General features: G+C 36.5%; 1 protein-coding gene across 1 annotated transcript in view; it reads right to left on the bottom strand.

Moving 5' to 3' along the window:
* Positions 1-15,245: 15,245 nt before the first annotated feature.
* Positions 15,246-22,315, bottom strand: part of GABRB2 (gamma-aminobutyric acid type A receptor subunit beta2) — a 389,457-nt gene continuing 382,387 nt past the window's right edge. The window contains exon 10 of the mRNA XM_067732942.1: positions 15,246-15,299. Within this exon, the coding sequence (XP_067589043.1) occupies positions 15,270-15,299 (30 nt within the window). The 3' untranslated portion in view covers positions 15,246-15,269. The remainder of the gene's footprint in view (positions 15,300-22,315) is intronic.

The following is a 22,315-nucleotide window of genomic DNA, read 5'->3' as shown; positions in this document are numbered from 1 at the left end:
TTACACTAAGTGAAATAAGCCAGTCACAAAAGGACAAACACTATATGATTCCACTTATATGAGGTATCCAGAATCGTCAAATTCATGGTAATAGAAAGTCAAATGGTGGTTACCAGGTGCTGGGAGGAGGGAGATAAGGGGAGTTGTTTAATGGATATAGAGTTCCAGTTGGGTAAGATGTAAAAATTATGGCGATCTGTTTCACAACCAATGCAAATATTCTTAACACTATTGAACTGTATGCTTAAAATTGATTAAGATGATAATTTACGATATATGTTTTTACCACAATTGAAAATATATTCCAGCCTCATGGAGCTTATATTCTAGTGAGACTAGGGGTGCAGTGGGGCTAAATGAAAGTATACACTAAACATAATAAGGAAAGAATATAGTCTGTTAGAAGGTAAGTACTCGAAAAAAGTAAAGGATAAAATAGGGGAGGATTTGAAGGGCCAGTTGCAGAGGGAAGTTCATTGTTAAATAAATAGCATATAAAACCTCATTAAAGGTAATATGTGAGCAAAAGCATGAGGCCAGTGAGTGAGTTAGCTAAACACATAACCATGGTGGGGATGGGGGAAGGTGGGGTTGATGTGGTGGTGAAGGCGAGCATTTAAGGCAAAGAGAACAGGTAGTACAGACCCAGTGGTGGGAATATGCCTGTTATATTAGAGGAACAGCAAGAAAGCCAGTAGATTTTCCCTTTCCAGATACTCATCATGCCTGGGGCCATTCAACAAAGCAGAGGTCAGTGTCTTTGTGGGGATGGTGATTAGAATTTTACTCTAAGGCCCACCGATATTTTGTGCATGTTTTAATATTCGTAAAGTTCCCAATATTGTACAAGGGGCTAAAGATAAAAAGGTAAGCAAGATAGGCATGCCCTCGCTGCCAAGAGGGAAGAGGGGAGAGTTAGTCCACAGGCAATGGCAGTCGCTGCAGTCAGTATCTGATAGGGATGGAAGAGGACTAACTTCATAGGGGAGGTCAGAGAAGGCCTCCCTGAAAATGGACTGAACGTTCTAGCCAAGATGTCAAGAAGTTAGCCAGAAAATGAGCAAGGGGAACAGTGCTCTGGGTGATGGGGTAGCATGTTGGAAGGCCTGGAGGCAAGATGACACAGCGCATATTGGGAACTGAAACAAGTCTAGCATGAATAGAGTGTAGGAGAAAAGGGTACATAACGAGCATAATGGGGGAGAAAGATGCTGGGAGATATCGTGAGGGCCTTAAACAGCTTAAAAGCTGTTATAAGAAATTTTTTTAATTTAAGAAAAATATTTATAAATTGTTTTAAAGTGGGAACTAATGTAACTAAATTTTACCCTTTTTTTTCTTTTTTGGTATGAAATTGGTCTCTTCATACTTTTTGGCTCATTACCATATTCCCATCATTGACCCATGTATGGTCTGCTTTTACTGATTAGTTATTTTTAATAATTTAATAACACCTTTGGACTCACTACTCATTATGAAAGCTATGAGGCTTTGACAGAAGTCTTTATCTCTTTCCTCCAACCACCCTGTCCCATAGCCCTGCCCTTCCCAGGTCAAGGTAACAGTTACCCTAAATTCTGAGTTTATCCTTCTCTTGTTTTCTTTTTTTGTTTGAAGTTTTACAACCCTATGTATTTTTTTAACATTGTGAATTGTGGTAAAAAATATATAACAAAATTTACCATCTTAATCACTGTTAAGTGTATGATTCAGTAGGGTTACAAATATTCACATTGTTGTGAAACAGATATCCAGAATTATTTTATCTTGCAAAACTGAAATTATATCCATCTGACATCAACCTTCCATTTTTCCCTCTCCCTACCCCTCTCAACCACCATTCTACTTTCTGTTTCTATGATTTTGACTGTTTAGTTACCTAGTATAAGTGGAATCATACAGTACTTGTCTTTTTATGACTATGTCTTTTTATGACTATGTCTTTTTATGACTATGTCTTTTTATGACTATGACTTTTTATGACTTGTCTTTTTATTTCACATAGCATAGTGTCCTCAGGGTTTATCTGTGTTATAGCATGCAACAGAATTTTCTTCTTCTTTAAGACTGAATAATATTCCATTGAAAAAAATATATAATATCACTTAAAGTATTTTTAAAATGTATACTTTATTTTGGCAAGAGCACTCTGGTTGCTATTGGTGGAGTTTGGAGGGAGATGAAATAGCCCACAGGAGTGGACTATGATGGAGGCTATGATGTCCAAATTGCACTAGTGGAATTAGTCCTTATATTCCCGGCATTCCCACATGCAAGGGCAATTGACCAGAGTTCCCAAGCTAGGGTACCACATGCTTTGGGCATGAAGCTTGGTGTCTGGGAATTATCTGCCTCTTGGTGAATCTGCCATGATTCTTAGAAATCCACTCATTTCTCACTGTGTGAGAGTAGATCATCCGTATTAGCTGACATCTGCGGAGTTCAAAAGGCTGGCAGTGGGCAGGAAGACCCCTATTCTTCCTCAAATGACCAAAGCATTTTCTCCCATTTTCTTTCCCAACAGAAAAATCCTTAGGGTAAACAACAAGGTCCTACAGTATAGCACAGGCAACTATATTCAATATCTTGTAACAAACCATAACAGAAAAGAATATGAAAAAGAATATGTATATGTATGTATAACTGAGTCACTTTGCTGTACAGCAGGAACTAACACAACATTGTAAATCAACTATACTTCAATAAAAAAAATCCTCAAATTGAGTATCAGACACAGAAATGAGAATTTTGAACAGTATCTTCCTTTCTTTCTCATTAATTCATGCATGACCTCTTTCTGGAACTCTTGTGAATAAACAGAAATTTAATGGGGTCAGAAAGGATTAAGATGGAACTCTTATAGACCAAAATAGTGGGATGGGAGGGTGGGGAAAAAGGCAGGAGGGAGAGAGAGTATTATGTGAGACCAGAAAAGGAGTCAGTCAATGAGATGCAGAAGGAAGTATGCAAGGGAGTATGTTTACTGGGGCATACAGTATTACACAAGCTACAAAAACAAGTAGAAGAGGAGGTGGAAGAGGCAGAGGGAGAGCAGAGAAAAGGGGGTGGCCAGAGGTGGGAATCGGCCCAATGAAATGGCGCCAACTCCCAGAGAGATTGCTGAGGGCTTCCAACCTGCAGACCCATCTGTCACCTCGGATTCTAGGGCAAACCTCATTAGTGTGAGGGGCACCCCACGGCTCAGTCCCTACCCCCGGGACCTCGGATCCCCATCTGGCAAGCTAACAGAACAAGTCTGCCACGGGTTTGCATTCTCTCACACGCTCTTTCTCTGATAAGAAAAATGAACGTTTTCCACTATTTATTTGGTATTATTGGTTGTGCCACGCTGTTATTCTAGTCTTAGGAATCACACTAACTTGATTTTAAGCTGACTGTTGAAGAAAGCTAATAACTTAACTCTTTGTGTCATTAAACTTTGAAAAGCAAATCCTCATTCCTAGTCATCCTACCTGGCAGGTGGTCGAAGACATCCACCAGACTTCCAAACTGTGGCGCCTGGGATGCAGGCCAGATGCTTCAGGGCTGGGGTTACTCAGAAGGCCAAAGGGTCACATACTTCATGAGATGTTCTATTTCTTCCTGGAAAGAAATGGGAGGAGTTAGGGGGATACTGCAAATCTAGAGATTTACATTTCTAGTGGTGAAAGATGCTATCCATAGGAACCACAAAGAAAGTGAAATATAACTTATTCAAGGAACATCCATGCACATAACCAGGGCTTACTTGAGGATAGTTAAACACTCTTATAGGTGAGCGTCCTCTGCCAAAGCTGTAAATTCATTCTTATTACGTATTTGAGGGCTTGGTACTCTCTCTGCATCTACTTAATTCTTTTATTTATTCAACAAATCTGTATCAACTGCTTACTCCATGCCAGCACTGTGATAAGTACTGCGGCTATAGTCAGTCATGTAAAAGACAGATTTTATTTTTCTTGCCCTCATGGTGCTTACAATTTCGTATGATGATTGAGGATGCACAATGGGAGGGAAATTGTCAAGTTCCTTTTCAGAAGATACAAATACACTCTTCCACTTTGGGTTAGTTGCACACATCGTCTCTCCAGATTTCTCTTTGTCTTCTATGCACTGGAGAATGGAACAAGGGAAAGAGGGGAGATGGGACCCCCAATAATTGCCTTGTGTTCCCACCTTCTCTACTTTGCCGTGTGACCTCGGGCATGTCATATAACCTTTCTGAGACTCCATTTCCCTCGTTTGTAAAATCCAACCTGCCGTATTTACTTACCTCACAACCTCTGTGAGGTTGGAATAAAATCAAATATGGAAACCCTTTGTAAAGTGTCACACAATGAAGTGTGCTCTTTTGCCCCTTTTTCCCTTAGGCTTTGGTGTCAAGACATTGGGTGGTCAAATCCCCCCTCTGCGTATCCAGTTGTATGGCCTTGGGTGTTTTCTTGAGACTTTCTGAGGCTCTGTCTCCTAATCTGTAAAGTGGATATCATAGCATTGAACACATATGATTGCAAGCATTAAAAAAAGCTAATGACATGAGGTCCTACTCTGCTCGGCAGCAAGTGTGCTCTTGATAAAGGTTAATTTATTATTTCCCTTCTTTCTTCTTCTTCTGCCTTCTTTCTTTCACTTTACCTCTGAAGACCACTAAGGAAGCAAGATCAAGGTTATTGTGGGTGGAGGGGAAACTATATGAGTTAGTTTTTCCCCTCAGTAACAATTCTTAAGCACTTAGCATCTTTCTTCTCTGGCAAAGCAGTAGTCATTCTAATAGGGGTAACAGTTAATGAGATAATAACAATAGCAGATAAAAATTAGTGCTAACTATAGAATTAGGATCAAATCACTTCATAAGAATATCTCATTTAATCCTCTCTGCTCTGAATTAGGTACTGTTTTATCAGGAAAATAAGGCACAGAAAGGTTAAATAACTTGACCAAGGTCATGGTGCTGGAGCCCGGACGCGAGCCCACATTGGCTGACTCCAGCATATACTATATATTCTTTTTTTTAAATAAATTTATTTATTATTTTATATTTATTTTGGTTGCGTTGGCTCTTCGTTGCTGCATGCGGGCTTTCTCTAGTTGCGGCGAGAGGGGGCGACTCTTCTTTGCGGTGCATGGGCTACTCATTGCAGTGGCTTTTCTTGTTGCGGAGCACGGGCTCTAGGCATGTGGGCTTCAGTAGTTGTGGCACACAGGCTCAGTAGTTGTGGCTTGCAGGCTCTAGAGCACAGGCTCAGTAGTTGTGGCGCACGGGATTAGTTGCTCTGAGGCATGTGGGATCTTCCTGGACCAGGGCTCGAATCCGTGTCTCCTGCATTGGCAGGCGGATTCTTAAACACTGTGCCATCAGAGAAGTCCCTACTATATACTCTTAACTGCCTGATGTTCTGGGCTCCTGATCACCATATTTTATAAGGCCTGAGATACTCAAGGTAAACTGGCACTGCTTCTGGCTTTTTCATCCAAGTTCTGTAATGAAGCTGTTTGTTAAGATACAAAAATAAGTATTGAACAAAAGGATGGATGGATCAATGAATGGATAGACAGACAGCTCCTGAGGACTTCAAAGAATATGTGGTTCTTCCAGACTCTAAGTGATTTTCAGCTCTCTAATTGAAATCTGTTATGTTCCAGCATTCCTGCTGTATTGCTCATTTTTTCTTATTCTTTCTTTGCTTTTGTTTCAAAGAACTACCACCTTCAACGTCCTTTCTCCTTACAGGAAGTTACTATCTGCAGCCATTACAGCTTCAGCTGTTAATCTCAGGTAGTTTATTCAGGTCCTTCAAATGAGTTTGGTTCAAATACTACAAATCACTACTGCTTTCTTGTTTATCTCTAATATCCTGGTTAGGAATACCAGAGGGACTGCAGATATTGTTAATATAATTGTTATATAATTACATATATAATTATAACATAATTGATAATGTAACCATCTGAGAGTCTTATTATTTTGGCACTCAGGCCATAATAAGTGTACTGGCTATCAGGGCTGTACTCTTAGAAATTTAGACCCTGTTCTTTTGTATTCACTCTTGGTAGCTTTCAAATATGATCATCATTTGAGTTTTGATGATTCTGAATGATTTTATGTGATTCAGATGCAGGGCTAAATTATGTTTATTTTATATATTTATTTTTGAAAAGAAGTTAAAGTATCTTTGGATTCAGAAAACTTTAGTTTGAAAAGACCTCAGGATTTCAAAATTGGAGATGTGGATGCATAAACCTGTAGAATAAAGCCCTCTGTAAGATGTAGGTGAGATGAGAGAACTGGATTGGTTGAAAAACTTTGTATCTCACTTCTTCACAGTTTGGGAAAAGAGAGAGCCAAAGAACTCAATTAGCTACCCTAAAAATGTCCTTGATTCCAGCTTTCATTTTCATTAGGAGGACTAAAGAAATCTGATATTTTGGGATTTTTTTTTTGGTAGATGTAGTTAATAAATGAAAATGGGCAGTGTATTAAAATTAGGCATAATGCATTCTTATTCTTTTTTGTTTGTACTTGTTTTATAGGAATTAAAGAAAAAAGGAAAAGTGTGCTGTTATCACGTCAGCATAAAGATTGAAAACTCTATACAGTATATAACCATTTAAAAATTCAGCTAAAATTCACATAACGCAAAATTAACCATTTTAAGGTACATAATCCAGTGAAATTTAGTACCTTCTCAATGTTATGCAGCTATCATCTCTATTTCTGAAAACTTGTCATCACCACGAAAGGAAAACTCATACTCGTTAAGCTGTCACTCACTTCCATTCATTTCTTCCTCTCCCCCCAGCCCCTAGTTGACTTTCTGTCTCTATGAATTTACCTATTTGGAATATTGCATATAAATGGAATCAATCATATGATACATGACCTTTTGTATCAGCATTCTTTCATACTGTGGCATGCATCAGTACTTCATTTCGTTTTATGGCAGACTAATATTCCATTGTATGTATACACCACAACTTGTTTATCCATTTGTCTGTTTATACTTAGGGGTTGCAGTGAATAGTACTATTATGAACATTTGTGTACAAGTTTTTCAGTTATTTTGGGCATATTCCCAGGAGTGGAATTGCTGATCATATGATAACTGCTGATCATATGATGATCCACTAAACTGCTTTTTACAGTGGTTGCACCAGTTTACGTTCCTACCAGCAATGTATGAAGACTCCATTATCTCTACATCTTCAGCAAAACTTATTTTTCACTTTATCTATTTTTTAAAATTATAGCCTAGTGGGTGTGAGGTGGTATTTCATTGTGATTTTACTTGCATTTCCTTAATGGCCTATGATATTGAACAACATTTCATGTGCTTCTCAGCCATGTATATATCTTCTTTGATAAAATGTCTCTTCAATTACTTTGCTCATTTAAAAAAATTGGGTTGTGTATTTTTCTGTTGTTGAGTTGTAAGTATATATATATATATACATATATACATATATAAATATATATAAATACATATACATATGTATTATATATATACATATATATAAATATATATACATATATATGCAAATATCTTTCCCCTTTCTGTATGTTGTCTTTTCACTTTTGAGATGGTGTCCTTTGATGCGTAAAAGTCTTTTTTGATGCACAAAATTTTGATAAAGTCCAATTCATCTATTTTTCTTTTGTTGCTTGTGCTTTTGGTGTCATATCTAAGTACCCATTGCCAAAATAAAGTACATGAAGATCTACCCCCATTTTTTCTTCTAAGTGTTTAATAGGTTTAACCCATACATTTTGAGTTTTGATCCATCTTGAGTTAATATTTGTATATGAAGTAAGATATGGGTCTAACTTCATCATTTTGCTATTAGATATTCCTTTACTGAAACACAATTTGTTAAAGAGTATCCTTACAACATTGACTGGTCTTGGAACATTTGTCAAAAATCAATTGACCATAAATATATAAGGTTAATGCATTTTTGTTCACCAATGTTTTTACACTCATAAACATTTCTTTCCCCTTGGATAATGAAAACAAGACATGGCTCTTTTAATTTGCATACTTTGTTTTTAAAAATCAGTACAACCTGCATTTTACTTATTAGAGTAAATATTGACATTCTGCACTATAGTATACAATGTTCTTTTGTTCCAGCATTTATTACTCTTATTATAAAATTGTGGTTTTCCCACAGAAACCAAAGTTATTGACAGGCTTAGTTTCACATTTCTTATTTTGGTGTTTAAATTTTATTAAATGTTAAAGGAAGTACTTAAAACACCTACCATGAATATTAATCTGTTATAAAACAGTTATTAAGATGGCTCTAGGAAATACATTTAATATGGAACATATTGAGTTTCTTATATTTTCTTATCAGCTTTTAAATTTTATACTGAAATTGATGTCTTTTTAAAAAAATTTTAATTTTATTTTTTATACCACAGGTTCTTATTAGTTAACCTTATTATACATATTAGTGTATATATGTCAATCCTGATCTCCCAATTCAGCACACCACCACCCCCCAAAATTGATGTCTTTTGATTACAGTTTATATACTCATTTTGACTCAATTCCATTGTGTTGAGATAAAATGGATAATTTTCAACTTAAAGTCTCATACTGAACACAAGAAAGTGTTCGTGTAATTGATATTTCATGAAATAAGGTCTACAGATGCTCTTTTTGATTCTAGCTCTAGTGAAGAAATGGCTCTAAATGCATTAGAATTTGCAATCTAAAAGTAGTGTGAAAAATGTAGGAATATTAAGGATATTGTATTTCTAAATGTTTTTCTGCATTTACTTCAATTTTTGATAATATGATTGGCTAGATATCTGATCACTGCCTTCTGCTATGTGCATGCATATGCATACACACAAGCACACACACACACACACACGTATAAACATATACTAGTGAAGACTAACAAAGAAGCAGAAATTTATCAGACAAATATCTAAGTCAGAGGTTGGCAAACTACAGCTCTGAACCAAGTCTGGGATGCTGCCTGTTTTTGTATGTTCCCTAAGCTAAGAATGTTTCCCATAGTCTTAAATAATTGCAAAAAGAAGTGTCATATGAAAATTACATGAAACTCAAATTTCAGTCTTCATAACTTAAGTTTTATTGAACCACAGCTTCCTCATTCATTTACCTATTGTTCACTGCTGCTTTTGAATTAATACACACTACCATGTGTAAAGTAGACAGCTAGTGGGAACCTGCTGTATAGCACAGGGAGCTTAGCTCAGGGCTCTGTGGTGATCTAGATGGGTGGGAGGGAAGTCCAAGAGGGAGGGGATATATGTATACATATAGTTGATTCTCTTCGTTGTACAGCGGAAACTGACACAGCATTGTAAAACAACTATACACCAAATTTTAAAAAAATATCAGGGGTGAGTAGTCATGATGGAGATGTTATGACTGCAAACAATGCCTAAAATGTACACTATCTAACCCTTTACAAAAGAATGTTTGTTGATATCTGCTTTAAGTGAAGGTTAGAATCCAGAGCAGTAGGCAAAACACTGAGACTGCTTTTGACCTAAGGGTATTTTAAAACTGGTGAATTTGAGCTTCAGTTTTCAGGGTCTTGCTGGCAAACAGAAAAAAGGAGGTTCTAATAGAAGATTTTCACTGTATAAATCTGGCAGACCAAAGGGCAATACTTTTACTGTGAATTATGAATCAGGAATAAATGGCTCCTCCAACCCCTAGGGACCACAATGAATGTTGCCTTGATGCTAAGCATGGTACAGGAATCCCTGAACTGTTTAACAGTATACCTTCCTGGAACAGGCTTTGAAACACAAATTAATGTTATTTGGGTAGTCCAAAAAGTTTCTTGTTGTAAATTAAAAAAAAAAAAGTCCCTAAATACTTCGAGGTTTCTAGCAAAAGTAAGTAAATGTACGTATTTTTATTATTTTTTACTTACCTTATTTTAATATGTATATAAAAAGTAGAATTTAGAAAGCTGGATTGCTCTCTGTTAATATTCAATACTACTTGTTTTCTATTTCATTAATTTCTGTCTTTATATTTAAGTTTTTCTTGTTTCTATTTACTTTGAGTTAGATCTGTTTCTTCTAACTTCACAGGTAAAAATTTCAATCATTGATTTTAAACACTTTTTCTTTTCTAATATAAGTACTTGAAGTTATAAATTGCTATATGCCACAAACTTTAAACACTGTTTTAATGCATTTTACAATTTTTTAAGAAACTTTTTACTTTGAACTAATTTTAGACTTAAGAAAATATTTTTTAAAAGAGTACAGAGTTCATGTATACCCCTCCGAGCTTCTCCTAATGTCACCATCTTACATAACCATTGTACGGCTATCAAAACCAATAAATTAATATCGGTACAACACTATTAACTAAACTGCAGACTTTATCTGAATTTCACCAATTTTTTCAATATTTTTGTTGTTTTTCTGTTATTTCTCCTTATTCTTATACAATCTTTGACAGTTCCTCAATCGTTCCTTATCTTTTGTGACCTTAACATTTTGAAGAATACTGGTCAATTATGGTTTAGAATGTTTCTCAAATTGGGTTTGTCTTGGGATATTTTCACATAATCAGCATAAGGCTATACAGTTATTTTTACAAGAGTGCAACAGAAATGATATTTGGTACTTTTTGCAAAATATATCATGGGCTTCATATAATTATGTCTTAGTTTATTTTAACCTCGTTCTCTTTACATGATATACTATACATTTTTCCTTTCAGATGGAAATATTCTTTAATATTCTTTGTCATTTCTTATTTAACCCATAGATTATTTAAAGTGTGCTTTGTTTTATTTATAAGTTTTGGGCTTTCTGAACATCTCATTTTTATTGATTTCTAATATATTTCATTTTACTCAGAGGATATACTTTGTAAGACTTTAATTATTTTGAAATCAATTGAAACTTATGTTTAGCTTAGCTATGGGTTTAGAAAGTATGTGCATTCTACATGTCGGGTGAAGTCTGTAGATGTCAATTAGCTCAGGGTGTTAAATCTCCAACTATGATTGGGGATTTATCTCTTTCTTCCTTTAATTTTGTAAGTTTTCCTTCATATATTTAAAGCTTTGTTATTAGACCTATAAAGGTCAATACTTCAGAGATACTGTGGGTCTGGTTTCAGATGGCCACAATAAAGCAAATATTGCAATAAAGTGAGTCACAAATTTTTTGGTTTCCCAGTGCGTATAAAAGTTATATATATACTATACTGTAGTCTATTAAGCGTGCAATAGCATTAGGTCTAAAGAAATAAGGTACATACCTGAATTTAAAAATACTTTATTGTTAAAAATGCTAACTGTCGTCTGAGCCTTGGGCAAGTCATAATCTTTTTACAATAGTAACATCACAGATCACAGATCACCATAACATATATAAAAATAAGGAAAAAGTTTGAAATATTGTGAGAATTACCAAAATGTGGCACAGAGATGTGAAGTGAGCAAGTGCTGTTAGAAAAATGGCACTTATACACTTGCTCAACACAGGGTTCCAAAAACCTTCAATTTGTAAAACACGCCTTATCTGTGAAGAGCAATAAATTGAAGGACAATACAATGAGGTCTGCTTGTATATATTATTATTACATTTTTTGGTGAATTAACCTACCTTTTTATCATTATGAGATGTTCCTCTTTATTTCTAATAATACTTTTTGTCTTTAAGTCTATTTGTTTTTAATGTTAATATAGCCCTCCACGTTTCTATGCCTACTCTTTACATGGCATTTCTTTTTCTATCCTTTTAGTTTTTCCTATCTATGTCATTAAACTTAAAGTGGGGTTTTGTAGACAACATATATTTGGGTCTTTGATTAAATCCAATCTAACAATCATTGACTTTTAACTGGGGTGTTTAGTTCATTAAAATTTAACTATCAATATGGTTGAATTTAACTGCCATTGTGCCATTTGTTTTCTATTTCCCTGCCAGTTTTTGTTCATTTCTTCCTTTAGTACTTTCTTAGGGATGTTAGTAAACATTTTTAGCATTACATTTTAATGCCTCTGGTTGACTTTTTAGCTAAACCTATTAGCATTAGTTTAGTGGCTGCTCTAGAGTGACAATGTCTATCCTTCCCACGCACCTATGGTCAACTAATCAATGACAAAGGAGGCAAGGATATACAATGGAGAAAAGACAGCCTCTTCAATAAGTGGTGCTGGGAAAACTGGACAGCTACATGTAAAAGAATGAAATTAGAACATTCTTTAACACCATACACAAAAGTAAACTCAAAGTGGATTAAAGACCTAAATGTAAGACCGGATGCTATAAAACTCTTAGAGGAAAACATAGGCAGAACACTCTTTGACATAAATCACAGCAAGATCCTTTTTGACCCGCCTCCTAGAGTAATGGAAATAAAAGCAGAAATAAACACATGGGACCTAATGAAACTTAGAAGCTTTTGCACAACAAAGGAAACTATAAACAAGATGAAAAGACAACCCTCAGAATGGGAGAAAATATCTGTAAACAAATCAACGGACAAAGGGTTAATCTCCAAAATATATAAGAGCTCACGCAGCTCAATATTAGAAAAACAAACAACCTAATCCAAAAATGGGCAGAATGCCTCAATAGACATTTCTCCAAAGAAGACATAGAGATGGCCAAGAGGCACATGAAAAGCTGCTCAACATCACTAATCATTAGAGAAATGCAAATCAAAACTACAATGAGGTATCACCTCACACCGGTTAGAATGAGCATCATCAGAAAATCTACAAACAACAAATGCTGGAGAGGGTGTGGAGAAAAGGGAACCCTCTTGCACTGCTGGTGGGAATGTAAATTGATACAGCCACTATGGAGAACAGTATGCAGGTTCCTTAAAAAACTACAAATAGAACTACCATATGACCCAGCAATCCCACTACTGGGCATATACCCAGAGAAAACCGTAATTCAAAAAGACACATGCACCCCAATGTTCATTGCAATTCTATTTACCATAAGCAGGTTATGGAAGCAACTTAAATGTCCATCAACAGACTAACGGATAAAGATGTGGTACATATATACAATGGAATATTAGGCATAAAAAGGAACGAAATTGGGTCATTTGTAGAGATGTGGATGGACCTAGAGACTGTCATACAGAGTGAAGTAAGTCAAATAGAGAAAAACAAATATTGTATATTAATGCATATATGTGGAACTAGAAAAATAGTACAGATGTACTGGTTTGCAAGGCAGAAATAGAGACACAGATGTAGAGAACACATATATGGACACCAAGGGGGGAAAGCAGGGTGAAGTGGCGGTGGTGGTGGTGGGATGAATTGGGAGATTGGGATTGACATGTATACGCTAATATGTATAAAACAGATAACTAATAAGAACCTGCTGTAATATAAAATAATTCAAAAAAGAAAAAATATATATCCTTAACTTAGCACTGTTAGAATTAATTTGCACTACACATAGTAAAATATAAGAATGTTGTGACAGAATAGTTTCAATTATTCTCTGGCCTTTGTGCTATTGTTACTTTATATATTATATAGGTATATGACAATAACTCACATAATACATGTTATATATTTTTTCAAATATTCATATATGTTTTAAAGAAATTAAGAGTAGAAAAATCATATATTTATTATATTCAGTGTTCTTTCTTTCTTCTTATAGATACAAGTTTTCATACAATATTTCTCTGGTGTCATTCTAGCCTAAAGAACTTTCTTTAGTATTTCTTGTGGTGGAGGTCAGATGGTGATAAATTATTTAAGTTTTTGTTTACTGATTCTTTCATCTGCCAGCCAACCTACCTGCTGTCATTTCTATACAGCAAATTTTTCATTGCAGGTGTTTTACTTTATAATTCTAAAATTTCCATTTGCTTCTTATAGCCTCCATTTCTGCTCTGGGTTTTCACATAATTTCTCTCATTATAAGCATATTTTCCTTTGAGTCTTTGAATGTATTTGGAATAGGACTCAACATCCAAACTCTGTCTTCCCTGTGGTGAGCAGCAATCGAAATCGTTCAACATTTTTAGTCTTTCACCTGTTGCTTTACACTGAGAAATTTGGTGCTTCCTTGATTCATGAGCAGTTCAGAGATCACCAAAGGATTTGGGCAAGTTTATTTGCAGATTTGGGGGGGTCTTTTGGCACCTTCTTTTCCAAAATTGCTGCCTTTATTTTACAGACTCTGACTGCACTGATTTTCATTGTCTGACTCCTTGAGCTAGTAAGACTGAGCCTAGCCATGCCTCTTCAGATTTGGAGTTTTCAGTTACATGAAGTAATAAATCCTCCATGCACTTCTTTTTGTCTTAAGTTAGTTTGATTAGGTTTTTCATCTGTTGCAACTGAAGAAGGCGTAATATAAAGGCTTTTACTAATTAGCAGAACCTCTGGCAAAAATGGAGCTTTTTCAGTGGAGAGTCATAGATTCCAATCCTCCAGTTCATGTCAAATTCAAATTAGGAAGAAACATCTGTACCTTCACTTGGGTAAAGTCAAACTGTAAACGATTTGTTTACATTTCTGCATTTTTTGCTAGACTGTGAGGTTCTTTATGGCACAGGCAATATCTTGTTTGTCTCTGTATTCCCAGTGCATAGCATGGCGTGCTCAACAAATATTTGTTGAGCGAATGAATTTTGGCATTTGGATTTGGTAATTGAATTGCAAGATACTATCTAACCAAGCAGTTATTAAGTCCGGGATTTATTGATCAACCCACCCTCTACACTGAAGCCAAAATAACCTATTAAAGAATTAAAGTAAGTCATTTCAAAGACTACTTAACACCATCTAATACTTTCCCAAAGCATTCAAGACAAGTGTAATTTGGTTTCCAAGGTTTAGAAAGTATACCATGTCCTGGCCCTTTTCTTTCTAATTTAGTTCTTACTACTCTCCCACTTTTTCATTATGCTCCAGCTTACTGGTCTTCTGTTTCAAAAATTTATTCTCTGTAAGCTTATTTCTGAACCAGAGCTTTTTCACTTGGCTGTTCACTCTGCCTAGAATGTTCTTTACACAACTTTTCAGCTGGTTCCTCATCATTCAGATCTCAAAAGGTCATCTTTTCAGAGAAATTTTCCCAAATCTCCCTATGTGCATGAGTACCACCTATCAGACATAAACAGTTTAGTGCATGACTTTATTTTTATTATTTATAGCATTACTACTTTATGAAGTCATCTTGATTATTTGTTTTCTTCTTTATGGTCTTTCTCACATCAAAATAGAATCTCATGGGAGCAAGAAACATACCTGCCTTGTTCACTCCTGTATCTTCAGTGCCTATAACAGTGCTTGCTGGTTGCCTAGGAAGAATTCAATAAATATTTGGTAAACAAATGAATTTAATCATAACAAACAAACCAAAGGTGACTGTAAATAATCTGTTTTAAAAATGGTCAGTTCGCCATAAAAAGAAGTCAAACTAGTTATTTGGAATCATGAGGTGAAACTGTTGTCCCTCTGGTTTTGCATGGCCAGGAATTAGGTTGAGTCACAGAAATATAGCTGTCATGTAAGAAAAATAACAAAGGGCCAGCCTAAGTTGTTTTATTGCTCTTTCACTCTTTTTGAAGTAGAATTTATACATAAAAATGAGAACTATTGAAGTTAATGCTCTCACACAGACTGGCCATATTGATTTTTCTCCACAACTGAACTCATTCATTCTGCATTTACTATCTGCTAGATATTCATTTAGGGGCAAGCATTGACCTCTATATTCATTGTGATCCTTTTTATTGTTCATTTTTTTATGCTATTGCTCCAAACACACCCACATGAATATATTTGGTAATTTTTCCTATAGAAATTGCCATTTCTTCTAATGAAGATCTCTTCTCAGCATATTTATTTATAAACATGATAGACAGTATATTAACACTGTTTGAACATTTGTGCTACTTATCATACAGTTGTGTATGCAGACGGCATATATTAGCAAGTCTTCAGTAATGTTATGGAGGAATCAAGACAGGCATAGTTCACTGACTCTCTCCTACCTGCTTTGCAGAATTTCCAGTTCTAGATATTCTACTTGTGGATTCCACATCCACAGAAATGACTAATGAACAGATTTGGTCAATTGTCACCCAAAAAAGCACTGTGTTTTCTCCACTTGTTCTGGCTTCCTTCTAGGGAAAGTTCTCTCTCTGAACCTTTACACCTTCTAGGCACCACAGGTGTTGCTATATGTTCTACTGCCTGCTTCTCCTGAGCATTACTATGTGCTGTTGCTTCCTCCACTGTCATTCTTGCTGCCTAACAGCCTCACTACTCAGCACAGCCCCCAAGATGACAAAGCCACTGTATTTCAGGAAGAGGGAAAAGGATAGATTCCCCCTCCTTTTTTCTGTAGTCCACTTTGTTACATGGCCTCCAACAAAGAGGCTAGGGTCTTCCTAAGTTTCCTGGTGAGTTAGTTGCTTCTGATATCACCCAAGGTTCTTGATCCTCAGCTCTATTAGTATGTTTGCCCAAACACATAGCAGGATCTATATGCAAGTAACAATTATGTACTAACTGCAAGCCTCCTCTGGTGACTAAGTCTTCCTTACTGAACCATACTGAACTGCCTGACTCAATAACAACCACTAACATTGACTAGTCATGTGCTTGTCACTGTGCTAAGTGCTTTATGTCTTAATCTCAGCTAAATCCTTTAAGGTAGATTTCTGTCATTATCTCTAGGAGGGCAGAGAGATTTGTTTGTTTTGTTTCCTGCTATATCCTCAACACCTAGAACAGAGTCTGGAACAGAGTAATTGTCCAATAGATATTTGTGAGATGAATGAAACTTCATTTTATTCATGAGAAAACTGAGGTTTAGCAAAAGGTAAAGTAACTTGCTCAAGAATTTGGCAGCACCAGGATTCAAAATTAACCTTATCTGACACCAAAATCCTCACTCGGAACCTCCTGAAGATTCCTTGGTCTCAGGCAGAGACCTCTTGTCAGACCCATCTCACCAGACAGACCCATGTCTAAATCTCAGCCTGGAGTGTGAACCAGGCTCCAGTGAGGACAGTGCCACCCTCATTCTGTGAGGAAAGTTGAGAAGCAGATACTGAGTGAATGTTTTTGAAAAATCAAATATTCAAGTTTAATCAGAGAAAAACAGATATAGCAATTCCAAATCATACTCTCCATCCTTCCAGTCTAAGTTCCGTTACTTTTGGCCTGGACCCAAAAACTGTCATTGCTTCCACTAATCCCTCACCTGGAAAGGTTACTCCTTCTCTACCCAAATCCTTTCCGTCCTCAATGACCGAACTCAAAGAGGATCATGCCCATACAATCTTGATTGCCTTAGTGACAGATTAGCTCTCTCTTCTAATTGAACTTAGTCATTGTTTGGCCAAGGTTATAGTAAAGCTGCTGAATGAACAGCAACTATTTATATGAATTGAGTAGCTCAAATTGAGGAGAATTTATTTATCACTCATTTGTTCATTGCATACTGCCCTGCATTTCATTTTTGCACATTTTCTCTCTTTAGCCAGATCTCAAGAACCTTGAGGGCAGGTTCTATGTCCTTTTCTGCTTCATACCCCACACAGTGCAGAGACTATTGTTAGACACTAACGCTTTGCTGGTGATTGGATTGATTGGCCAATACGGTGATTACAACTGGGCAGGGCCTTGGCAAAGGGCACAATGTCCTTGGCATTTCTGTGTTTACCTTAAGCTCCATTCTGTTGATCCATAAGGTCTACATAACTCACAGCCAGAGTATAAGGTTCCCAATTAGAAAGTTTTGCATGTAAGTGGTTTTATTCACTTGAGATTTTGATTTCCGATGAACCCTTGTGCTGCTCAGTTGTTGGCAGTCTTCCAGAAGTACACAAGCAGTTCATAAGTGACTGTGGTTAGGCTTTTTGGAGTAGAGAAAATATGTAGACAGACATTTTGTCCAGAGAAATGTAGACAGTGACTGTTTTCTTCCCTGGATGGGGACTTGGCCTTGCTTAACCAATCACAACTCAAGAGTCAGACGAACCTAGAATGTGTCAATACTCCCTTATATAGAAGTACAAATACAGCTAATTTAAGTTCTTCCTAAATGATGATATAAGTTACCACAAATTGGGTCTTTCTCAAGTCCAACATGACCTTATCCTGCAAGAACTACCATCAACATCTAAGCCTTCCACTAGGGGTCCACATGCCTAGTGAAAGCTAGGATGAAATATGTTGTATCTACATGTACTGCTGAGTTTTTATATCTTTAACTGGACTAAACATAAATTCAAGTATCTGTATGTTTCTATAGACTTTTTCAATCAATCAGTAACATATCTGAAATACTCAGGGATGTCACTTGTATGTCCAAATCTGCAAAGAAAGGTATTATCTATTAACTCTTTATATCAACTCTCTGCTTCATTTAAATCAATCTATTCTCGCTTGCATATTTTCAATAAGAATATGGAGTTCTTTGGTCCTGGATTATCTGAGTGATATCCTATTTTTCTAAATTGTTTTCTGTTTTGAGCACAGTCAAAATGAGAAAAAGATATCCACCCCCCCCCAGTTTTTATAGGATATGACCTTAACTGGGACTTTGTATCTATTAAGACATTTTAAAGTTATAATTACTGGCTGCCAGCACAGACCTTAATCTCAAATTGTATTATCTCAAGACGTCCAAAAACACTGGCAGCTCATCAGTGACAGCTCTGAAATAACAGACTTAAAGGCAGACCAAAATGTGTTATCCCAAGCAGATCACCTCAGCCGGGTCCCAGTAGAGGACACACAGATTAAAAACTAAATGACAAATGCAAAAGTACACAAAGATACTAAAGAAAAAGTACATCTTCAGGATTCAGCAGAAGGACACTGAACACTCATATTTTTAAGCATCCAATTCACGGCCATCTGGTCGAATAAAATACATAGAGCTTACACCTGTCTTAAACCTTATATACTTGCTACAATGCACTACAGTTTACAGATATATTTTACACAAGCTAATGAATTTGATCTTCCTAACTAACATGTAAAGCTGGCAGGATTATATCTGTGTCAAGATGTAGAAATTGAAATCTGGAAAGTTGAGCTTCGTGTTGAGAACCAGGTTTGGTCTGGCTCTGTCAAGAGACCTTTTCTAGTTAATAAGTGAGGTCAAGTAAGCTAATCTCAGTGGCAATAGCTTCCTCATCTATTTAATAAGGACAAGTCCTACATACCTGATTGTTGTGAGGAGTCGACAAGGTAGGGTGTGCAAAGTGCTTACTAAACATACTGTTTGGCACATTGTACGTGACCTGATAATTGACATTTTTCAAGGTTACTAAGCTAATAAATCACAGAGCCAGCCCCAAGATATCAAACCTTATTGAGAAGAAAATAGTTTATATAGTGAAACTCAGTATAATATTATCCACTCATTTACCCTTGAAGACTTTTTGAAATCAATGTCGGTGACTTCTACTACTAGGGCAATGCTAGAGCTGGAAGTTTGCATTTCCATTAAATTTGACATTTTAATAAATGCTTCCTAGGGATAATTCTATTTTTTCTTCACAATAATCCTGTGTAATCAGGACAGATGATATACCAACTTTACAGTGAGATCAGGAAATGAAAATCCAGACCCATCATTTTCTCTGTCACTGGGACTCAGTGGCTCAGTAACGGCACCAGATGATACCGGAGAGGCAATGGGGCAATTTCTCAGTGCCTCTTCAAATGTGAGATTGCGGTTCACTGGACCTACTTTCCCTCACCTTTCCCTTGTCTGCAGTTAAGTATTATTTTGGATTCTTTCTTTTTTTTTTTTTTTTTTTTAATTTCAAATCCATCTCTCTCTCTTCATCCAGGTCAGAACCCAGGACCAAGCCATGGTTCTCCTGTGGGCACTTGCAATAGCTACCTAAATGGACTCCCTGTTTACACTCGTGTTCCCCTCAAATTTGTCTGTGGTAATTTTCTTTTGACAGTGGAAGAGCTCTATGATCGATATCTGATTTCTGGAAAAAGCAAGTACCCGGTGAGTTCACCAGTTGGCTGCATAACAGAGATGACTGCTAACCTCTTTCTTTGAGGGCAACATTAAGTGTTCTTCTGTTTGATAATGAACAATTGGCAAACTGCATAGGCTAGAGTTCCTGTTATCAATCATTTAAATGTTTTCAGCCTGGGGGCTTAGATCCTCAGTGAGGCCATGTCAAAGGTTGTTTGCTAGACCAAGTAGGCTGTTAAAGAATACAGTTCTTTCCTTCAAGAACTGGCCAAGATCTACAGCGTAGACAAGGGTAGTCACCTGTAGGCTTGCTGTGAGGTTCAAAGGTGAAGACGTATATAAAGCACTTAAGCACAATGCTCAGCAATTAACATATGCTCACTAAACATTATAGGCCATCATCACCCTTAAAATGGTATTGATTCTCTTGTTAAATAATAATTTAGAAGCTAAGAGGTCTGAAAATACACTGTTAACACATTGAGAATTCCTCTAGCCTATTCTTAATACCCAGCAGAGGGTTCTGTGTTCCCTAACCTTACATGTAAACTGTTATTGTACACACAAGTATTTATTAAATGAGTGAATGTTAAGAAGAACACCACATTCAGGAATCTTCCTAATTTGTTAATTAGCTGAGTTCTTGACCGCTTCACCAATTTTTCAGGTTCTTATGAGGAAAGTACTAGAAATTGTAGAGACATTATTTCTCTTCCTATTAGCATTGAAAAATTCTTGTTGATACGTCTTTGATGATATCAAAGATTCCACTGAAGTAAAAAAGAAAGGAGATAGGTATTTCATACTTAGGAGAGATAATATAAGGAAGGACAATACAGGCCCATTTTACACTGATAGATCATGAAACACCATTACCACTCTGCAAGGTTTAGTATAAAATGGAAAACACAGGCGGTGGAGACACAGTGGTAAGTTGTTTAACAGCATTTAACTACCCTCACTGCCTGGACACTTATACAGAAAGGCATACATTTAAATGTCTAAACAATAAAAGAAAGTATATTAAACCTATACGTCAACAAAGGAGCAACAATTATGTCTTTCTGTACAGTGTTGCAGCATTACAAAGATACAATTAGCATCAGTGTGGAAAATGTTTCCTTAAAACTGGACTGTTTAAATTACATAATATATACTAGGATAATAAATTAATCACACTGAATTTTAAACCAGGAGTTTGAGGTATGAGTCTGGTGGGGACCTGAATTCTACTCCCTCCCTCACTTCTAAGCAGGAATACATCTCTCTTACACATCCGTTTTCACCCCTCCCATCTTTTCCTCTTTCCTTCCTTCCAAATTACCAGATAACTGGTTGTGGGTAGGAGGACACAGTCCTCAGTCTTTGAAACAGCCCAGTCTGCCCAGTCACAGGGATCCCCTTAAATGGCCCTTCATCTAAGCAGGTTTCCCTGATGGCCATGTTACACAACGTGACCTCATCATTCCTGTATCAGAAGTGGACACTTCGCTCGAGTAGGACCAGGGCCTCATGCACCACAATTTGGCAAGAGGTGAAGTGAAGAGAAGGAGAGAAGGCAGGGGAGAGAGGAGGAAAGGAGAGTGTGATGGCTTCTTCTCTTCAGTCAGGTCTCTGCTCATGTGTCCCTCAGGCCTTTCTTGACCACCCAAGCTGAAGATGCACCCCTCAGCCACTCTCTCTATAACACAGCTCTGTTTTACCTGCTCTGTGTCACTTATTAATATGAGGAATGATCTTGTTCTTGTTTTTGTGTTTTATTTTTCTATCTTTCCTCTCTGGTGATAACTGTACTAGCAGGGACCTTGATTTCCTTGGTCCCTGTGTCTTTGGAGCCTAGAACAGTACTTGACACACACAGACACTCAAATATTGAATGAGCTTATAAAAAGGAAAACAGACATATGATTTTTGTTTCAGTGTCAGAAGCTACAGACTAGTAACTCTTTGTCCACTTAGGATAACTCTATGTAATATCATAGGGAGAATTCGATTCACAATGTCAACAGTTAAATTCCTCCAAAGGTCTTCTCCCCTCCTCCTCCCCTAAATTATACTCCCCATTTTTATTTACTCTCTTAGTGAAAGATAACACTCAGGGTATAAGAAGCGCCTTCTAGAATAATTTAAGCCAAGTCTGTAATGACTACAAGAAGCTCCTTGTGCCATTTTACTTTCCAAATTTCATAGACAAAAAGAAACATCACTTAATTCTCCAATTCTGGACAAGGAAAAAAGTCCAGAGAAGAAAAGCAATCATTCATCTCAATTAAATTATGCAAACACTTGGCCTCTTTTATCAAATAACTTTGAGCTTTAAAATAGGTAAACTCTCTCCTGTAGGATATGAACTAC

The sequence above is a fragment of the Pseudorca crassidens genome, chromosome 3, assembly GCF_039906515.1.
Source record: "Pseudorca crassidens isolate mPseCra1 chromosome 3, mPseCra1.hap1, whole genome shotgun sequence".
Classification (NCBI taxonomy): domain Eukaryota; kingdom Metazoa; phylum Chordata; class Mammalia; order Artiodactyla; family Delphinidae; genus Pseudorca; species Pseudorca crassidens.
The sequence above is the reverse complement of the archived record's forward strand: the minus strand, read 5'-3'. Positions and strand labels throughout refer to the sequence as shown.